This window comes from Varanus komodoensis, unplaced genomic scaffold (assembly GCF_004798865.1).
Source record: "Varanus komodoensis strain SLA01 unplaced genomic scaffold, ASM479886v1 scaffold75, whole genome shotgun sequence".
NCBI classification, from domain to species: Eukaryota; Metazoa; Chordata; class Lepidosauria; order Squamata; family Varanidae; genus Varanus; species Varanus komodoensis.
Genome location: NW_025336416.1, coordinates 925,709 through 947,951, shown reverse-complemented (window position 1 = coordinate 947,951; position 22,243 = coordinate 925,709). Strand labels below are relative to the sequence as shown.

The following is a 22,243-nucleotide window of genomic DNA, read 5'->3' as shown; positions in this document are numbered from 1 at the left end:
TCCAGGAATCCAAAGAATCCTCGCCCCCCTGGACACTGCCTAGAGAAAAATATTGCACACCCAGCCTGCAGCATGGGAAGTGGCTTTATACCAAGCCAGAGAATTGGTCTATCTATTCCAGTGTTAGTAAACGTTGACTAACAGTGCTGCTCTTGCTTTATCCTCACAGGAATTCAGACAAAGTTCCACCCCCAGGCAGGACATCTTTCATCATCCGTCCTCATCATCACCCCCTTGTTCAGCAGAGTTTTTTATTTCCTTTTCTTGGCTGATGCTTTTGGGTGATTGTCGCGTTTTTAATCTTATTTGTTCTGTGCTGTGCTGTAACGAAGAGTGTGTTTTGAATCGGGATTTTGTCCTTAGCTACCTTGAATGCCATTTTTATCCTGGGAGGGGCAGCGAACTAGGATGTGTGGTCAATAAAGCAATACATCTTGTAGCTCTCCCGTGCCTATAATCTGGCAAAAATGGGGTCCTTCCCTTAATATACCCTTTTCTTTTGCCCAGAACCCTTTTCCCTCCAATTCTTTCCTGTTATCCAGATAGATAGGCATGAGTTCAGTGCATGGGCAGCTGCAAAACAGCCAATTCCTGGGATTAACAGACCGCCTAGCAATAAAGTGGAAGGAATTAAAAGAAGTGCTAATAGCTGGGATTAGTGTGTCTCAATGAAAGGGCCTTTTCTTTTTTTAAACAGGGAAATAATGTGATGCCTTGCAAACATCCTTATCAAAGGCACAAAGCCAGTCTTTGTGGTTCAAAGTATTGGTTAATAACCAGGGCAGTTTCGTTTTCACTGAATCAAGGCTGTCATTCACTGAATCAAGGCTGTCATTCATCAATGCCAGATTCCCCCTATGCATCCCTGGATCCCAGGTTTGTCAGGGCTGCCCCAGGACGCTTTGGGAATGGCACACCTACTGTGAACATTGCCAGTTCCTCCAAGAGAGCAAAGTGACTCTTCCACAAGACCAAGGACCTGGAACTTCCCCCTGCACCCTTGAAAGTACGTTAACAAAATAAAGTCCACAAAAAGAAGAAAATGCAGGAAAATATAATAAGCTCATGAATGAAGCAGAGAAAGGACCTCCTTCCTTTCCATAATATTTTAATAATTTATGCAATTTCACCTCTGTTTTGTATTTCTGCTTGTATTTTATTGTTATTCTATTGTTAATATGTTGTTATTGGTTGTTATTGTGTTTTTATCTTGTAATTGTGAGCCGCCCAGAGGTGCTGTGGCACAATTGGGCAGCACAGAACTGTTTTAAATAAAAGAATAAATAAATAAATCTTGGTCTAGAACCAAGAATCTTGTGAAAGTCTTATAGCTGCTCTAGGTAGAATGCAATATTTAGTGAAGGAATGCAACATATACAGAAAGTAAAGGAAGGGTGGCATGAGTGTGTTATTTTGTGCTTTATTTTGTCTATACAGGCATATAGGTCAGAAAAATCCAGTCCATTGGGAAATAAATGGAAACCAGGGTGCCAGAATATCTTTCTTAAAAATCCTAGCTTGCTGCAGTGGCTAAGTATGTTTACACTTACTCATATGTGCAGGGCCGAGGCCTGGGTTTCTACTAGCATACATGCTTGGACAGATAGGTAGCTCACTGGCTGGGGATAATGGGGGTTGTAGTCCATTGTGTCTGGAGGATGCCCATTTAAGGAAGTCTGCTATACAGAAGGCTGTAAGCAGCATGCTCATTTCAGTCTTCCTCCACTCCTACTTTGGAGTAGCAAAGATTCACAGCTGGTTGGCAGGAAAGGACAGAACCAGACATGGGAAGAAAAATAGCAACAGAGCATTTTCACTGGAGCCAAAGGTCTCATCCTGTGCTGTGTTGTAGAGAAAGGGAAATCTCTGGCTTTCCACGTGATCGCTCCCCATTGAGCATCCAATTTCTAGATAAAGTTCCTATTTGGGATCATTTGGCCAAGAGAAGAACCACGCATGGAAGACATTGTGAATCACATCCAAAACATCCAATTTCCCCTTCCAGTGAATTCACAATGAGAGTCGAGAACTGATAGATGCTGCTGTCAAAACAGAGCAATTACAAGGCAATTATGTTCCACTTCGGTGTCAAAATGTGAAGCTTGCTCCTTAATCCTGAACGCATTTGGGGGAGAGGGGGGCATGGGAGAGAATAATGCCTTTAGAAAACACTGGGATTTATTTCAGAACTTAGGACCGGCTATAGGATGCCAGAAAAAACCAAACAGATTTGGGCTTAGGGATCTGCCCACCTCCACAATAGCCTCCCTTGTTCTGATGAAATGAGACTCTACATGAAAGCAAGAAGCAGAAGTAAAGTTTATCCCTGCAGGAACCCCAGAAGAGAGATTGGAGCTTGGAGATGACCACGAGGATTCTCCTCTGTGCCAACCCTGCCCTGCTGCCCCCCCAAGACCCACTTACATTGCCTCCATTGAAATGGCATAGAGCTGTGTACCCAGGCGCATCTCATTTCAAAAGCATTATCAGATCTGCATTTCCATCGATGTCCTTAAGTGGGCACAGACCATCTCCTATTAGTTCATTATTAAGGGATCCATTAACATAAACCCTCCGTCTAATCAACATGTGCATGCCATGTATTTCCGCACAGTATGCAATTAACATCTGCCAGAGTTTTGCGCGATGGACAGGCCCTGCTGCAGGTGGTATTTGGCCAGATGCAGTAAGTGCGCGTTTGCTGCTAGCAATAATGGAGGCAGGATCACAGGAGAAACTTCCTGACAAATGCACTTAATCCTTGCATTTGTTCTGATCCAAGGAGGTCTGTGCACAACAGCAGAGGTTAAACTGATAAGGGACCCATATTGTAAAGGAGATGATTTGATGGTTCTTATTCCCCTGCAATGTCTCATTTAGCCCTAACCACACACACACACAGAGTGCCTTGCTAAGTGGGTTGGGATCCAAACACTTGAAAGAATGTCTTCTCTCATAGCCATCTAAGATCATTAGAGCTGCCATTCAAATTTCCCCACCATCAAATAGCACCAGGAAAAGATGTTTTCCCCACTGCCCACCCCCACCCAGGCTTGAAAAACTTAAATATTTTAACATTTTAACCTTTAAACTCTGCAAACAGTACCTGTCCTTTTTCCTGCTGCTTCAGCATTTTTATTTTTACTGTGTATCTTGCATTTTCACTGTTGTAACAACTCCCCTTCCTTGTCTCTCCCACCCCAAATTCTTGCACAACAATCATTTGTGGCTCAACAGTGGATCCAGGAAAATCGGTAAGGGAATGTAGTGGAATACAGAAGGAGCGTCACTTCTCCGTGCTGGCAGAGAGTGCTGCAACACCTGCTTGGCAGCTGTAACAACAACTATGTAGGAAGGTGTAGAATGATTCCTGGGGGTCCCAGAAAGGCCCTCCACTGCTTCCAGTGACTCTACTCATTACAGGACTTGGAGTTGGCTGGATGTACCTACATGTGATGTGTGCTGGAGCCATATAATATGCCTTGAGTACAGTAGAATCCTCTTCTCCTGTCCAACTGGATGATGGTCATGGTTCTGCTATTGGTGTGCACAGTGCTTACGAGATACCCAAGGCTGTCCCAAAGTGCGTACAGTGTCGTATTAGAGGCAGGAAGCAAAAAGCAAAAGAACAAGAGGCAAGGAACTTGCTCTTCTGTGCTCGTAAGGTGGCTTGAACTCCTGGAGACCCTATGAATGAGAGGCCTCCAGATTGTCTGAGCTGTGACAGCCCTGCTCAGTAATTCTAAATTCCATGTCATATTTGGTCCACCTCACATCTGGTCTTCTTTTCCTTCTGCTTAGACAGAGCATCAATGTATTAACCTTCATGTACTCCATTGTAACAGTCAAGCACTGATTTAGCACATCCACAGCCTCACCTGCTAAAGATGAAAAGGAGAAGTAGAGTTGCATGTCATTGACATGCCAATGGCAATGCTCTCCAAACCTTTGGATGACCCCAGTGATGTAGATGTTAACATCTACATCATGTGGATCATAGAACCATAGAATAGTAGTGTTGGAAGGCCATCACATCCAACCCCCTGCTGTTGCAGGTCACCAGTTTACACCATCCCACTCACGGGATGATGATGATGACTCATGATGTTAAACATCGAGAGAGAGAAGACCAGCTCATGAGGAATCCAGTACTAGAGAGTCTAAGTTGCTGAGAAATATTCCCCAAATACCATCTTCTGAAACTGGCCATCCACATAGCAGCAGAACCACTGCAATGCAATACCCTCTACTCCCAACTCAGCCAACATCCCAGAATGATCCCATGCCACTGAGAGATCCAGGAGTACCAACAGCTAGGATCACACATAGGTCATCATAGAGGGTGAGTAAAGCTGTTTCAGTAACAGAATTCAGCCTGAACCCCAACTGAAATGATCATAGAATCATGAATAGTAGAATCGGAAGGGAGCAGAGGGCCATCAAGTCCAACCGCCTGCTCAGTGCAGGACACCCAGTTGCAATCTCAGATGGTTGACCAGTTGTATCTTGAAGGCCTCTAGCATGGTGGAGCCCACAACCTCTCCAGGTCCTGGATTCCATAGTTGTACTGCTCTAACAGTCAAGAAGTCCTTCCTGATGTTCAGTCAGAACCTGACTTTCTATAAATTGAGCCCATTATTCCATGTCCTACACTCTGGGATGATCCATAAGAGATCCTGGCCTTACTCTTTGTGACAGCCTTTCAGGTACTTGTAGACCCTGAAAGTCTTCTCTTCTCAAGGCTAAATATGTCCAGGTCTTTCAATCTCAACTCACAGGGCTTTGTTCCCAGTCCCAGTTCCTGGATCATCCTTCTTGACCTCCTCTGAACCCTTTCCAGTTTGTCTGCATCTTTCTGCATCTTTCTTAAACTGTGGTGCCCAGATAATCAGATGCATCCAAGAATACCTGGAGCAGGTTGTCTACTGAGAGCCCCAAGAATTAAATCTGAGGACATAGAAACATAGAAACAGAGCAAGTCAGAAGGGGTCTCCTGGGCCATCTAGTCTGACCTCCGGCACCAGCCGGCTCCACTCACAACATGCCCACCATGTGGACGTCCAGCCTATCCTTGAACACCCGCACCAATGGGGCCTCAACAACCTCCCGGGGAAGCCCATTCCACACCCTCGGGGTCCTAACTGTCAGGAAGTGCCTCCTGGTGTCCAAATGGAGCCTTGGTTCCCTGAGCTTGGCTCTGTTGGAGCATGTCCTGCCTTCCTCTGCAGGGGAGAACAGGTCTCTACCCACCTCCATGTGACACCCCCTCACATACCTGTATGTCGCCAACAGATCCCCTCTGAGTCTCCTCTTCTCCAGGCTGAAGAGACCCAGTTCCCTAAGGCATGTTTCTCAGTCTGGACTATAATATAAGAATGAGTCATAAGAACCCTGCTGCATCAGACGAAGAATCCACCTAGTTCAGCATTCTGCTCACACAGTGGTCACAGGGACCCATCAATGCTTCCCAGAAACTGGTGAAAAAGGTGTAGAGGCAGCATGTAGCCAACAGGACTAGTAGCAATGGATAGCCTTCTCCTCTGTGAATTTCCCAGTCCTTTTTGAAAGCCCTGTAAATTGTTGCCCACCACATCTCTATTTGCTGTGTGAAGAAGTCCTTCCATGCTAAATCTCCTACCAGGCAATAACCGCTTTGGGTTTCTCCCTTCTATGAAAGAGAGAAAAATGCTTCCTTATCCACATCCTCCACATCATATATAAGTTTGGACACCTCTCTCATGTCCACCCCCACTCATCTTTCTTCTGAGCAGATGCAATAACCTTTCCCCATGCAGGAGTAGCTCTTGATCATTTTAGTAGCCCTTTCCTGTACTATTTCCAACTTTACAATATCATGTTACATGGCCAGAACAGTACATACAATTTCAAGAGCAGTCACACCATAGATTTGCAGTTATGTGTGAGAGTTCCCCTTTTCTGAAACCAAAAACCAGCCCCTGCAGCTCTAACGACAGGCTTCTTGTGGATCAAATTCAAGTACACCATAAGAGCATGAAGAAGGCTTGATAATACTGATCCTTCCAAACCAAGCTTTTTCCCTCACTCATCCTCCTTGAACAAGTGAATGATACTAAGAAGACAGAAGAACTTTCTTTAGATGCATTCACATGGATCAAGGTGAAATTACATGTCCACCTAGTGGTATAAGAAGCTAAATTTATTTCAGTTACACACACACACACACACACACACAGAGAGAGGGGGGGGGAGGGAGGGAGGGAGGATGCATGCAAGCCTTTAGGTGGTGGAGAGGAGGATGAAGGAAGTTGAAGATTGCATGAAATCCTTATGGTGGTGGAGAGGAGGAGGAAGGAGGCATGCAAGCCCTATGATGGAGGGGCAGCACTGCCCTGACAGATGTTTTGGTCTACAGCTCCCATCATTGATTAAGCTGGCTTAAATGCAGGTGAACATGTCCAGAGGTCCAAAGATTACCCAGTCCTGCCCTGAGGACACAATTTTCTCATACAGCTTCTAGATTCTGCCAGCAAATCCCTGACATGGAAGCATAATAACTTCAGACTTACACCTTGGGAAGCAATTTCCTCCACTCTGAAAGTTGCAGAAAAACTGCTGAAACTCCCTCCCTCATGTTCTTGGAGGAGTGATGGGCCTGCAAAAGCGACAGCAAGGGAGTTTTTGGCACGGCTATAGAAGTAGGGTGGAGGAAAAGCAGGAGATCATTCTTATTTAAGTCTATCTGCAGTCTGATGTCCTACACGCTGGTTGATGTTCAGACACTGAGGAGACGTCTTAGGATTGATGAGCAAGCTCAGTTAGGATCCCGAGGACTGGAAAGGAAAATCGATAGAAGCCCACAGAGTTTCTCTGACCAGGCTCTGGAAAACTTGTTGACCCAGCATAATGCAGACATAAAAGCTGTTATAAATCCTGGCAGCTAAGCTCTCCTTATCCTTGACATCTATTGGTTATGGAAAGATGTTTTAAAGCAAAGAAGAAAACTTTCCAGACACCTCATATTTTCCATGCAATTCTTGAAATTTTCATTGAGTCCAGTGGGGTTTGAGAGTGGTTAACATTTCTATCACCCGTCTTGGATGCACACCTTAACTTGGTGAGGGGGGTTGGAAGCATCAGAGGAGTAGAAACCGCTGCCTCCTGGAGGCTGGACTCTCTCACTAGGCTGGTCTCCCAAGATAGTATGGTCAAAACGAGACACCAGACTGAGATGCATCCACCCTCAGAAGGAGGAATGGCCACATCAGCTGGACAGAAGGGATCTCTCTAATGGTGATGGGATGGGAAAACTCCTGAAGGGCACTTGTTTAGAAGCAGTGAAAGCTGCATGCAGGACTGGTGGAGGATTTTTTCACGGACAGCAGCACTGTCCTCAGGCTAACTCTGGTTAGTCTTGTACAAGGGAAGGCGATGGTAAACAACCTCTCAATATTTCTTTCCCTGAAAACCCTAAGGTGAAGCAATCCAAAATGAAATGAGTGATAATGCCAGAAGATGAGCCTCCCAGGTCAGAAGGCACTCATCCACTTATTGGGGAACAGCAAAGGACAAACACAAATAGCGCTGTTGTTACTGTCTCGGTTAGATCAAAGCAGAAAGGAGGTCTAGCAGCTGACATGCAGAGAGGAGAAAGGGGAGTCTTGATGCCACACAATGCATACAGAATTGCGGAAAGTATGAACCAAGGCAAATTGGAAACAAGAAATGGAACATGTAAACACCATAGTACTTAGAGATGAAGGATGCTGAAGTGGATTGGAGCAGGACATTTTCAATTAGACAAACACAAGCATTTTATTTTTCTTGTTCCCCATAATGTTTGTGGCAAAGAACTAAGACAGTCACTTACACCAGTAGATTTATTAATCTTCTGACACAGATCTCTTTGGCAAGACACTCGGCAGCAATTGCAAGGTTAGCATGGTAAGACCCAAGTCAAGAATACCATGAGAGGTCAGAACTGTGAAATGTAGATAGTGGTGCTTTTCTGTCACTTCCGCCACAGTATGTAAAATGTATCGTGCCAATTCCATGGCTGAGCAATAGCTTTATTCGAAGCAACCTAAATGTTCCAAACGAGTGCGCAAGCATCCAAGTTCCCTGGACTTGTTCATCGGACAAAAGGTTAGTTGGAGGCAGAAGAGGCCGAACAAAAGCACCCGCTGCCTCTGTCCACTTTCCAGCCTCCATAGGAGTTCTAGACGTTAGCGAAAACCTCTCAATTATGGGAAGGAGCATTGTCTGATCCTTAGGAACGGTTCTGCCTGTCCCTCCACCCATCCAGGGCAAACAGAAGAGTTACCTAAGGAACTTTCTTTTGACACTTGAATAAAGAAGAGGCAGCTTACTATGCACTATTATTTTGAGTGGGCTCTCTAAAGGTGGGACCTCACTGACTTCATTGTTGGACTCAAGTGTTTTCTTCTTCATTCTGTTGGTGATTGTGCAGTCCCCACCGCCTGTGCAACAGCACCATCCTACCCATATTCCCCAGCGATAGGCGTATGCACAAATGCTACCTCTGATAGCAGAGACAGCATATTGACTCGCAGCCCTAATCAGATACCATTGCACTCTTACAATCCATGCCTTTGTCCAAACTTTTTTTAATAAAGTCATCCAAGTTGGTGATCGTTCCCACAATTTCTGGGGGCCAATCCACAGATTAAGTGAGTGCTATATGTGAAGAAGTAATCCATAATTCTCCCATGACCCAGCTTCAGGAACACCCGTGTCATCTCTCCCCATGCTGGCCTTTTTTCCTAAGACAACCGATCCCCCCTGTTTCCCCTCAGGTCCCCCAAATATTCCAGTTGTCCTTTTCCCATGCCTTTTCCAGCCCTACACTGTTATTTTTTTGCCTGATGAGCAAAGTAAATCCAGTACACCCAGACAGGTTCCATTCATTCTGTTTCTAATTTTGTGTAACATGAACTTTCCCTTTTCCATAGTAGCTGTACAGCTAAGGTAAAGTAATCTATACAGTAGCAAAAATTCAAAAAAAAATCACACATACACAGATGTGTTTACACTGGCAGTGACTGATCAAGAACCTTGAAGTATGTATATGTACTAGGTTCATGTAGAAACAATCTAACTTGGGTAGTCATACCCATTCTATCCATTCAGTTACGTGAATTGTACACCTGTCAGGAATGCAGTGTTTGTGTGAATGGTGGAGGTGGTAAACAGGGAAAAACCATTGTTAGACATTAGTAGTATTCTTCTACTCAATGGGGAAGGGAGGAGGGAGCCAAAATGAAATTTCTATAAGAACTGATGCATGAAGGATCCTATGAAAAGAAATTTCTACAAGAACTGATGCCTGATCTATCATACATGTCCATTTGTGTTCCAGCCTGGTTGGGAAATGGTAGCCACAGAATTCATGCCAGAAATGGGCATATCCACCAAAGTTAAATGCATTCTTCACTCAGCCTGTATCACATACACATGCCAAGGTTCTAGGCAGAATCTTGGGTTTGTGGCAGGTCCTGGACTAAATATTGTCACATCCCCGTACAAAGTCACTGTGTCTCTAAACTTGGAACTTGCAATTGGTTTTGCACTGGGGGTTCTAGTTCCATTTCTTCCCTATACTCTTCACCCTCCTGGAAAACCTTCTGGAGTACATCCCTCATCAGTTCCCTAGATCGACTGTTTTTTCTCCCAACCAGGAAATAAATGAGAGGGTTGACACTGCTGTTGAGACAAGCTCCTAAGCAGCCCAATTCTAGTATGTAGGGAGGTACGTCCTCCAACCTTGGGATCATGCAAATGACATTCAAAGGCAAAACAAAGAGGAGAGAGGAGAGAAGAGTGATCGCCATGGCTGTTGAAAGCACAGCCCGCTGAGCCTGCTGACTCTTAAAGAAGACTTTGATCATCAAAACCACAGTGCAGGAAGTTACAAGTGGGAGGCAAATCAGAGTCGCCAGCTTGAATGGGTACAACATAATGCCAGCATTTTCATTCTCCCCAGAACTGAAGCGGATTAAGTGGAGAGCAGAGAATAGGAAGGAGAGGATCCACACGACCACGCACACAATGACAGACAAGTGTGCTGGCTGTCGGTGTCGCCGCCAGACAGGAAAAAAGGTGGTCAGGCACCTGTCAATGCCAATGGCCGTCAGGAGGCTCTGGCTGACGATGCACATGAACAGGAAGAACTGGAAGTGCACACTTCCAAGATGCATCCCATCATCTGTGAAAAGCAGGAAAAAGAAGGATATGGCTCTGGATAGGAGAACTCCAATGTCAGCGATGGTCAAATTCAGGATGTAGATGGTGAAAGGACGCACCTTAGCACCAAAGCCGAGAACCCAGATGACCATCCCATTTGCCACAACACCAAAACAGGCAATGACAAAAGTAAAAATGTTGGTGATCAGTACTGAATAGTCAGAAAAATGATAATAATGGGGCTCATAAATCAAGGTTGGTGGGTCCAAGTGTACGTCATTAGATCCTGGCCCAGCATCCCAAAGGGAAATGGATGTCAGGTTCAAGTCTGAGATGATGCTCATTCTCTGTTTTTGGAGTTCATGAGTCTTCTTGTAGCAGAGACACTTCTAGGAGAAAAAAGGCAGAGGCAGGTTCAGTCACTGCAGCAGAGAAATACGAGCACAGCAGAACGTTTTTGGCATGGTGTTGTTTGCTTGCGTTATGCACTGAACCAAGCAGAGAGCTTGCTTTCACTTAATGGGAAATAGAATGGCTAGCTCTCCTAAGCCTCACCAAATATTCTTTTTTCCAAGTAGGCTCTTTCAAGGACAATGGGGCTCCCACAGATGCAAGAAGCAGCGGTGGGATATTCCACAGGTTTTATTCTGAACAAGTAGGGCCTGTGACAGAATGTTGAACTGTGGGGGATTCCCGCTCCCCCCACCATTTTCCTATTCCCCCACCCCAATAGCATTCTTGGTCCACTGAGCCTGCAGAATGCTCACTGGGCTCTCTTAAGCCCCCCTCTCCACTTTATTTTCCTAAATAACTCTTGTTTCGTTTTTGGAAACCTTAGATTTCCCAGAGCTTGGTGCTATCTCACCCTTGTTTCATAATGGCTCCATTTTGACTATGCACTTTTTTCCACTCAGCACTTGAATTTAGAACACAAGAACACAGGAAACACCAGACTGGATCAAGGGTCCATCCAGTGCACACTCCATTCACTTAGAGGATCCTGTTCACAGCAGCTGTCCTTCATGCAGGATGGGTGCAAGACCTCCTTCTGCCCAAGGAGGTGTATGCAGCCTCTGGTAATGGACATAGAACATAGTCAGAAAGGCAAGCAGACACTGAACGCCTTCCCTTCCCTGAATTTGTCCAATCCCCTTTCAAAGCCATCCAAATGGGTGGCCATCACCCCCTTCTGTGGCAGTGTTGTTCCATCAGCTGCTGTGGAGTCGAGCTAAATTAATTGGTTGTGTGCTTTCATGCATTTCTGAAAAGGAAAATAATAACAGGCACCTGTGAAGAACAATTATCAGTATACAAGAAGTGGCTTTCCGTAGACACTTGGAAGCAACACTGACGCAGGTTTGCTCCGATAATGGGGAGTCCTTCAGAAGCGTTAGCCCTTAACCTGGCACTCCAGGGGGTCATTATATGAGCCTGTATAATGGACTTCAACCTGACTGAGCTCTACAGATGGGCCTGAAATCACTACCTAAAATGTTGCTGCAGATCTGTAGGTGCTACAGCCTACTGATTCACTACATGTTATGTGGGGAGAGAACTGACTGGAGGACTGAGGCATTGCCGCCAGCTCCCCATCTGTGCAGGCTCCTTTCCAGCAAAGCAGGGGTCCACATCTGGCAGCTCCAGGATGCCCCTCAAGACCTTTAGTGTGTCCTGATGCCTGATGCCCCCATCCCCACGGAATCCCCCCGTGGCCAAATTCTCCACTGCCTGCACCCCGCACTTGATGGCATGCAAAGGCACAAGGACGTGCCAGAACATGCACCAGCCGCCGACAACTTTTCCTCCATGCACTTCAAGCATGTATGAAGGCCACTTACAGAGGGTTTTGGTCATTGTTGGATTAGAAAATGTGGCTTTGCCATAGTTGCAAAGCCACATAGCATGGCACTGGTCTGGCTGCAGAACTCACCATTTTAAGGATCGTGGCTCACAGGAAACCCACAATACTCAACCTTCTAGTTCTCATGGCTGTCCAGATAGACTGCAAGTGCGGACACTGCCTAGGAAAATCCTGGTTGCTGCATAAGATTTTCCACTGTTACTTGAGGGTGGGGATTTAGGTCCCTTGGCTAGTTTTGAATCCTTCTCATGCTTGGAGGAAACAGAGCCCCTGACACCAAAAGAAAGCAAAAGGCCAGCAGAAATAATGCCAGACATGGGACTGTGCATCCTGCATATAGGTTTCCAAATTCACTGTTTCATGGTACCAGCTTTAGGCTACCTTTGTACAGAAGAAAGGCAACTGGGATGGGTGAGACAAGAGAGCAAGGGCTGAATGCAGGCAGACACATTTGAGGGTGTTAGACTTCCTTTTGATGAGGATGTTAACAGAAACAGGGAAACAGAGCAAGTCAGAAGGGGTCTCCTGGGCCATCTAGTTTGACCCCCGGCTCCAGCCGGCTCCGCTCACGACATGCCCACCATGTGCACGTCCAGCCTATCCTTGAACACCCTCACCGATGGGGCTTCAACCCCCTCCCATGGAAGCTCATTCCATACCCTTAAGCCAAAGTCCTCTCAGAAAGAGCACCTAGGAAGCATGTAAACAGAGAGAGAAGAGCAGCACCATAGCAACATGAAGGAGAAATATTCAAAATATATACAGAAAATGCCCTACCTGTATCTAATCCACTATGCACAACGTTGTTCCCTTTTCAGAACTGCAGGTCCTGCAGCTCCATCTTCTCTGATGAAAGTTAAAAAGAGGATTTTTTTTCTCTTCTCCCCCATCCAACAGAAAGCACCTAACCCCAGGCAGAGGATATCAGAGTGTGGCTTTCTCGAGGTTCCAAATGGGTGGGCCCCAGACTTCACTTCTTCCTAAAATTTCCGAGCAAGCCATTAGCTGGTGCTCCATTAGCCCTTGGCAGGGTTCTCTCAGTCTCCCTGGTCTGCAAAGCTCACTCTCCTCTACTACTTAAATTACATGGTGGCAGTGAGCCAGCCATTTTCAGAGAAGTAAGAAAGAGGGATATTGGACCTCTGCCTTCAATCTTGCATTGCCATTTGGGGCCTCTACCCGATCTAGCAAGGGTGGCCATCCGTGGAATTCAGGAAATGGAGATGCTCTGGGGACCAGCACAGAGGGTGTCTTGGAGAGAGGCTACCGGCACTTCCCTAAGCTAATTGACTCAGAAAATAAACCAAGCTTTTTCATCCTTTTGGAGAAATAGCTCAGTTTCTCTCCATGCCAATCTCCTCTGAGCTGGCAAAGAACTCACCCATTATTCAAAAAAGACAATTTTCTACTGGGAAAAACTTGCCTCTGAGACAGATTCTGGCACTTTTACGTACTTTGAAAATGATGGATCCTCTAAAGGGAAGTGGAAAGGAAAAGGCAGTGGGTACAAATGTGGGTTTCCTTCCAAGTTTGCTGACACCTCCCTCTTGTTTCTCAGTCTTGGCTACACGTCATCTATCCATTCATCCATTTATTGTCCTTTTAAACTGTCCAGTAATGGAAGTTCACTGAGAAGGGTGCAATGCATTAAAGGCACACTGCACAAAGGCTGGAACAAACAAAAATCCCAGTACTGAGTAGAGCCATTACAGCCTTAAAATCAGATTAACCCCACATTCAGTGTCTGTTACGCCTAGTTATCGGAACTCAGCAACTGTTCACTATTAAGTGCACATAATAAGGAGTATACGAAGTATCAAAATTTCCATAGCAGAATCATTCAGAACAGTTACAACTACAGTGAAGGCCTGCTATATTACCTATGCCAGGCATTTTTAAAGATTTTTCCAAGACTGGGGATTGAAATGTCTTGGACAAGGTACAGTGGAGGGGATCTGGGGGTGGGGGGTCTCCAGCTCCCCGAAGCCAGTCACTGTTCCTCGCTCACTGCCTCTCAAGTTTTGCTGGTCCGTGGCTGGCAGCTGCCACGGGGTCGGAGTTCTGAATTTAGTGGGTTAAGAACTGGGGTGTTTTGCTGCTGGATCCCAACCATTGGATGGGCCTGCCAGGAGTGCACATGGGTTTCCTCAGATACTTTCCCCCAAGGTCTGCCTCTGTGTGCCATGTCTTTAGATAGTAAGGCTGTGGACAGGGACTGCCTTATCAATTCCACATGAGCCACTCTGGGTGCTTTTGGGCTGGGGAGTGGGGTATGAATGTAACTGCTTAAAAAATCCATTCATTCCTAATAAATAAGATAATAGGAAATAACTTCTAGAAGCTGTCCTTGATTCACTTTAAAAAGTGATACCCTCCTCTTGCATTCATTACTCTGCAGAAATTCAAAGCGCTTTGAATTGCATCATGGTGGGTTGCATGAACTTGGGAATGGGTGTGGCTTGGGTGGGGGTGTGGCTTGGGGGACGGCTCTGAATATCATGAAGACAGGAGACCCCACGTCTAACTGGCTGCCACACCGCTGCTCTTGTATGAGCGACCATCCAGAGCCAGTTCACCGTCTCCTTCCTTTGAGGCACCAGTTAGACAAAATGCCACTTTGATTATACTTCTCCTTTTGACATTTAACCTTCTTCAGTCTAAGGGAGAGCCCCAGCTTCCCCATTTTCATTCAGCACACTGAATGGAGCCACTAGTCCATAAGGACTAGCAACCTTACATACCAAACAGGAAACACTGAAACATTCCCAAGCTTGTTGATAGAGAAATGCCGTGAACTGAGAGCAGGCGATGGGATCCCCAAGAGTGTCCTCAAGGTTTGCATTTCAGAACTACGGTGCCCCCACTGAGAAGGCCCTGACTTCCCCCTTGCCTGTCCCCTTGCCTAATGACCAAAGATGCTGCCCATAGTACAGGACTTCTAACCTTTATCTGCATGGGAAAAGAGGGCTCCTTTCAGACCAGGTGTGCTACCACAGCCTGGCCACTGAGCATAGGTCTTGCCACCCGAAAGAACCCCAATTATGGTTGGAGTTACCACACGTACACAGACACTGTAAAGAAAAGAAAAAACCTTTCAGACAGGACCAGACGCTACCAGTGCATGCATTCCTCTTTCATTCTTTTTCCCTGCTACATTGTCTTACCAAGTAACCGTATCTTTCATTTAACTTTTAGAAAAGTTTGGCTATGTGGTGAAAGAAGACAGGGCCACATTGGGAAACTTCATTTCTCCAAAAACAAATCCTACACAACCCAATATCACTTTAAGGGGAGCCTGCAACCAAACAGGTGTCCAGTGAAATTGATTATACAAATAAATAAAGATTATGGACTATAACATTGAAAGACTCATTCTATTTGAGCTTGATGGTCTTTTGACTAATTTCTGATCCAATGTCCAAAGGTGGGCAGAGTCGGGTTTTTACTTCCAGGTTCTGCAATATTGCTCAAAAATATGGAACCGGGTAGGACATATCTCAAGCACAATTTGTGTGAGTAAGAGCCAACTCATTAGAAGTGAGATGTTCTTGTTGTTGTATGTAACATGAAAAGTATGGACAGGTATGGAAGCATTGTCCTCTCATTTCACATGCATGCACTCTACCTTGCTACCTTCAATTTTCTGGCCATTAATTTGAGATCCGGCTTAATTTAACTCCACCAGCTGCACAATGTATGCACTTAGCAGAAATATGCATAATTTGTGTAAGTTTGTACCATTTACAGCAATCCCTGGTTTAGAAGCGATCCCTGGTTTCAAAAGAAAATATACACACGGTGTCCTCTTTTATACACGGAAGTCCCTGTGTTGGCTAAATCACATCAGACTGAATTGGCACCAGGACAAGGTTGAATCAGGAAGATCCATAGGATCCTGCACCCCTTCCTAGACAGAGCTCAAGAGTTGCTTCTGGAAAAAGCTCCAGAAGTCCAGTTTGGACTTCCACAGCACAATGGAGCAAGTTCCTGAGTTGGTGCATGACCACATAAATGCTTAAGTTTCAGCTTTCAGAATTATATCCAAGCTCTCTCATCCCAAAGTCACCCAGTTGGCTCCATGACTGCACAGGGACTAGAACTCAGGTTGACTGAGTCCCGGTCTCACACCCTTAAACACTACACCACATTGGCTCTCTGCCATGACTGCATAACTCCTTTATTTCTGCCATCAGTGTGTCTCCCTGTTGTTGCCCAGGCCCCAATAGTTCCACAACATGCATTGGTTGTCCCCAGAAGGGTGTTTGAGACACAATGGATAGCTAGGCTGAAGAAGGGACATGTGGCCATTTTTCTTCTGCTCGTTACACATAGAATGATTTGAGGAGCTGGGGAATCTGTCATGTAGCTAACAATTTCCCCTCCAGCTTTTTGTTTGCTGCCTCTTCTTTTCTCTGAAACTTCACAAATATTCTTTTGCTGCTTGGAGTGAGAGTTTCCACAAAGATTGCGGGAGCAGAGAGGACCGCCCAATGAAAAGCTAGATTTTTATGGAGAGATTTAGCCCTAGTTGCCTCCCTCCATCTTTCTACTTCCGAGCAACCTGTGGTTCAGTTGCCCTTGGCCTCTTTTCCACTTGAAGGTTGCTTGCTAAATTCCCTGACTTCTGCTTCTACCTGTGCAAATGGCTGCACACCATTTTGCCCAGAGTACACTAGAGGTCTCTCAGGTTTGCACAAACAACGGCAGATGGAGGAAACATATGGAACAGTGCCCAGGAGCAGAAAGAAATGCACTAGTGGCATGCTTGGATTGATGCTCACTTTCCTAGCTCTGCCCAGTAGCTCTCCAGCAGCATGGGAGAAGCGGACTAATTCAATTGGTGCTTTAAAATAAAGCAACAATCCAATACATTTGGATTGCTAATGCATGCACCAAGATCGGAAAGGGCTTCTCTCGTCATCCTTCCTGATAAACATGATGTGGGAGAACAAAGAGGAAAAGATGGGAAGGAGCCAGAAGGAAAACTCAGAACACCAGAAGTTGCCCTATGCCAAGGTAACCCATCTAGTCTGGTATTGTGAACACTAACTGGCAAAGGCTCTCCAGAGGTTCAAGCTAAGTTCCTTCCCAGACCTTTCTGGAGATCTTCTGCATGAAGAAAACTGCTTTCCTGATGAACTATGGTCCCTCCTCCAGACTGATTGAACTATTACAAAGGCTGGGTTCAGACAACACAATAACCCACACTCAAGAGTTGAACATCAGTCAAGTGTTGGGTTGGAACCATGAGTTGTTGCTGAAACCTGGGTTATTGCATTGTCTGGATCCATCTGCACTACCAAGCCATGGTCTGTTTAACATAAACGACCATAAAGAGAACCCAGGCTTTGTTATTGGTTTATGAGCCATGGGTCGTTGGGTTCAGCTGATATGATAGCCCTTGATTCAACAGCAGCCTTCTGCTCAGTGAGCCCCAGTTTAGGAATGCAGTGCTCAAATGAATGCAGAGCCCCAGCATTTGAACTGCTCTGCTCAGCCCCCTTTGCACTGGGGCCATGCCCAGCTCTTCCCAAGGAGTGAGGACAGAATAAGCCACCCTGCCTACCAGCAAAGCCATCGCAGGGGGATTCTGGAGACTGCATCTGTGTTTGCAGCCGAAGGAGCCGAGAGAGGGCTCAGTGAGCAACAGCTGTATATCCCTACAAGGATTCCGCACTGGGTAAACAGGTTTGAGGTTCACTCCTGTGCATGCATAGACAGAAGCAACGGTCCTACAAATGCCAGCACGGTGTGATAGCTGGGAATAGCAGGGCTGGCCCCTGGTCCCAGTGCTATGGGAGAGGGAGAAAAACGTCCCCTTATCCACTTTGTCGACACGATGCATAATTTTCTACACAAAAAGAAAAACAGATCACAATGGAAAACAGAAGCAAAGCAAACTGAGCATCAAAGTTCTAAGGGGGAGAAAGAAGTAAACAGTGGGGTCAAATACCATGAAATGCAAAAAGAACAGCCTGTGATTTTACCTACATTTAAACTTTGATTTAATTATCACAGCCTGTCAACACAAGGCAGATTCTGGATACGCTCCACTGATTCATCCATCTCTGGCTGCCACCTGGGCCAGAGGGCATTTCTCTCTTTTTTGTTATTAGGAAATATTGTACTGATTTGCTTTTTCTATGGTGATTTGGTGGGAAATGATTTATTGTTGGCAATTTCATATTGCTTTGTTAGGGATCCCTTGGAATACAACTTATTTGGAAAACTGGTAAACGAACTGGCATATGAACAGCAGCATGGTTACAAGATGGGGGATACTTGGATCAACAATATTACAAATGAGAAGGCTCTCAGAATCATTATAGATGATGAATATGAATAAACCAAGTGATGCAGCCACACACAGAAAGGGGGAAATGGTGTTCTGAGCTGTATTAATAAGTTCCCCTCCATGCAGCACTACATGGGCCTCATCTGGAGTACTGTGTCCAGTTCTGGGCACCACAGTTTAAGAAAGATGCAGACACGCTGGAAAGGTTCGGAGGACGGCAACAGGGACGATCAGGAGACTAGAAACAAAGCTGTTATGGAGACAGATTGAAAGAACTGGGCATGTTTAGCCTGGAGAAGAAAAGACTGAGGGGAGATATGATAGTACCCCTCAAGTACTTGAAAGGCTGTCACACAGAGGAAGGCCAGGATCTCTTCTCAATCATCCCAGGGGGTAGGACATGGAATAACAGGCTCAAGTTACAGGATTCAGGCTGAACATCAGAATAAACTTCAGGGCTGTTATAGCGATGTGGAAACAGAATCAATGATCTAGTGATGCAATTGAAGATAAAGTTGGACAGGCATTTGTCAAGGATGCTATAACTTGGAGCCTTGCACTGAGTAGGGAGTTAGACCTGATTACCTTAATGCTCCCTGACTCCGGTACTATTCTACGATTCTAAGCAATGTGTGGTTCCTGTATCATTGCGAAAAGGCTTGGTTATTACAAAGATAGGGGATCCTTGTGAGAAGGCTCTCAAAATTGTTGGAGATCACAAGCTGAATATGCATCAACAATGTGATCTTGCTGCAAAAACAGCAAACTTTCTGGGCCGCATTAATAGAAGCATTGTTATGTTGACCAATGACAACTGGATTACTTCACTGGGCCTTCTTTTTTCTCTGCTACCCTATGGGAAAGAGACTCTCCGGCCCTGCTTTGTATTCCGCAGAATCATTCCACACTTGAAATAAGAGGCAATCCAGTGCATTGAATTTATAAGTATTTACCTTTCCTTGCATAACAAAACAGGAATTAGTGCCTGATCATGCCTGTTCAAGGTACTTTAACAGTTGCTCTTCTCAGTTTTAATAAAACAGAGGGCAGAAGGATGATGCATCAAATGGATCTTTGGAGCACAAAGTATTTTTAACCCAGTTGTTCTTTATTGCATTAATTTTCTGGTAGTTTAACACTGATTTATTATCCATCTTTTTTCCCCTCTCTGGTGCATGTGCAAATTCTTTTATTGTTTCCAGCTTTCTCTTTGTGAATTACTGAGAAGACTGGGCTTTGCGATGGGAATGGGGAAGAACAAAGCATTAATTTGTAGAAATTCTGCTTTGGCAGAATCAGAGTGAAAATGAGCTATGTAACATCCATAAAGCTGACTTGCTTGGTAACTTCAGTTCAATGGCTACCTTTCAGCCCTTTTCGTCTCATAGGGCTGCTGTAAGGATGAACCAAAATGTCTGACCTATGCCATATCAGGTTTTGCAGGTGATAGGCAGAACCAAAACCTCTGTCAAGCTGATTATTGTAAAAACTGTTATTTAAATAACTAGTCTCTGAGTTCACTTCTTGACTCCTCTCCTTGACTTCTCCCTTCTTATTTATTCATTTGTTTATTAGTTTTTTGTTTATTAGATTTATATCCTGCTTTTTTTCTTTTAAAAAACTCAAAGCAGCCTACTTCATTCTCCTCCTGCTGCTCTCCATCTTGTCCCCTCAACAACAACCCTGTGAGCTGGGTTCGGCTGAGAGTCTGTGACTGACCCAAAGTCACCCACTTGGCTCCATGGCCAAGAAGGGACTAGAACCCAGATCGCCTGAGTCCCTGCCCCATGCTCTTAACCATGACACCACACTGGCTCTCATGGTTAAAATGGTTTTATGAGACATTTTTTGTTCCCTATACAAGTACAGGTAGCTTCCTACCCTACTTACTGGGAATAATGTTTAATTCAGTATTTTTGTTTGAAGCATTATCCTAGTGTCATAATTCCATTGGTTTTTACTTTCTGATCATCCCTGCAAGAAAGCACCAGAGTCCCATTTCCACGTTCTTAACCACCACACCACACTGTCTCTCCTTTTTCTTCTTCCCATGCTTTTTAATAGTGAGCCTGAGAAAAGTCTTACCACAAAACTGCATTGGGAACCTTTTTGGTTGAAAGGGGAAGCTGCAGGCAAGGACTTTGTGGGAGCTTCAAAGGATCCCACTTTGGTCCTCCTGCCCTCCCATGGCCTCCTCTCTGGTGCCCCTTTCTTTAGACTGTGATAACACAGATGCTTCGAAAGTCAGCAAAGAGTCTAGCCCACACGGTACAAGATGCTCCGGGCTCCGAATCTGAACTGGAGGAAGATGTGAGTCTGGAATTCTTCGCTGAAGCACCAAGGCCAGCAAGCTTCAAGAAAAGCCAGGTAGACGGTAAGACCCAGATCAGGCTCCACCTAACACATCATTTGATGCATCATCACGGGAAACAAGTGGAACAGGAAGGCCCCTGAAAATCAATGCGCCCCATTTTCCAACACCAGGTCAAGGCAGCCCACCATCTGGATAACATCTGGTGTTCCCACCAGCTGGCCATCAAGCAGTGGGATGCCCAAGTCATTAGGAAGGAAGAAGGACACCTAGTTTGGAATCATGAGCACAACTGAATCCCCACGAGTGGGGACCCAGCACTCACTCAGTGGATCCTTCCTGCTAATGATGCTCCCATCGCCATCTTTGTATGACAGAGGCTGCCTGGATGACCCGCTTCACCTCCATAAAGGACTGTAGTGCAGTGCGTGGGCCAGGGAGCCATTCTTTGTGGACGGACTCTGAACTGGAGGCGCAAGTGGAGGGGGAGCAGAAGCCTTGGAAGCTCCTTCAAGGTCTCTTCCTGCAGTTTTCCAGGCCAACTTTGAGAACAGGCCTGTTTTGGAGAAGACAGGAAGAGTTTCAGGAGAGGAGCGGGAGCATGAGTGGAACCTTCTCTTTAATCCCTTGAGGAAGCATCAGTAGAGAGCAGCTGCCCAGCTCATCTGTATTCATCTAGGATCCTATATTTTCTCTTCACTAATTGAGAAAAACAAGCCAAGCAGCTCCATTAAATAGAAGCAATGTTGCCATCCCCGTTTCTGCAAGACCAAGGAATTCATCGCTGAACCTAAAATGTGAAACATTTCACAGCATCTCCCAAGGACAGAATACTCCAGGTTCTCTGGAAATGGAAAGCCTTGGGGATAAAGCACGTGCCACTACTTGGATTAAAAAAACAACACAACCCCTACAGAGGCCTTGTACGTAACCAGAATCATGACCACAGATGAAGAGATGCTTCTGTCCTACCTACATTTTAGCACACTAAGGCCATGTTTAAATAAAAGCTCTGTTTAAACACAGAGCTTACATGTGACTATATAACCAAGGCAACTAACTGTGATGGAAACTTATTTTTAATAACAAATTCCTAAATAGGCATCCTTTTTTTTCTTTTTTTTTTTAAAGCAGTGCTTAAGAAAGCATTGCTACACATGGTGTGCAAATTTAGATCATGCTGAGAGAGAGATCAAGGGACGATTCAGTTCAACAGATCCACCAACTAAGAATTGTTTGCATAAATGCATACACATTTCAAAGTCAAGACATCGGTGCCAGAATGAAGGAGCCAAACAGACAAGCGATAAAGAGAAGGATATCAGCACTAATTTATAAACCGGCAAGATGTATGTTTCAAGGATAGAGAAGCTGTATTATCCAGTCCAAACAGCTAGAGATGTATGAGAAAGTCGTTCTAATTTGTTGAACATCAAGCCATCATAAAAATTGCAACCTGCCCTGTTCCAAGCCCTAAATGTGAGCACTTTTCTTGTGCAAAGTATTTGTATGCCTGAGTTTGCAATTGTGTTAGAAATATATTTGTTAGGAAAATGCATTGAAAATGCACACAATGGGAAAATGCACATTTCCA

The 22,243-nt window shown here is 45.2% G+C and overlaps 2 protein-coding genes across 2 annotated transcripts in view; both read right to left on the bottom strand.

The window, feature by feature from the left end:
- Positions 1-22,243, bottom strand: part of LOC123035014 — a 74,365-nt gene that overhangs the window by 13,482 nt on the left and 38,640 nt on the right. The window lies entirely within an intron of this gene.
- Positions 9,450-10,334, bottom strand: LOC123035013 (mas-related G-protein coupled receptor member H-like). Its single transcript, XM_044452845.1, has one exon. It carries the CDS (start codon positions 10,332-10,334, stop codon positions 9,528-9,530), a length of 807 nt encoding a protein of 268 aa, XP_044308780.1. The 3' UTR covers positions 9,450-9,527.

Bases quoted from the DNA above. Each gene is read 5' to 3' on its own strand.
- LOC123035013 (XM_044452845.1), bottom strand. From the start codon at position 10,334: ATGGTCATCTGGGTTCTCGGCTTTGGTGCTAAGGTGCGTCCTTTCACC.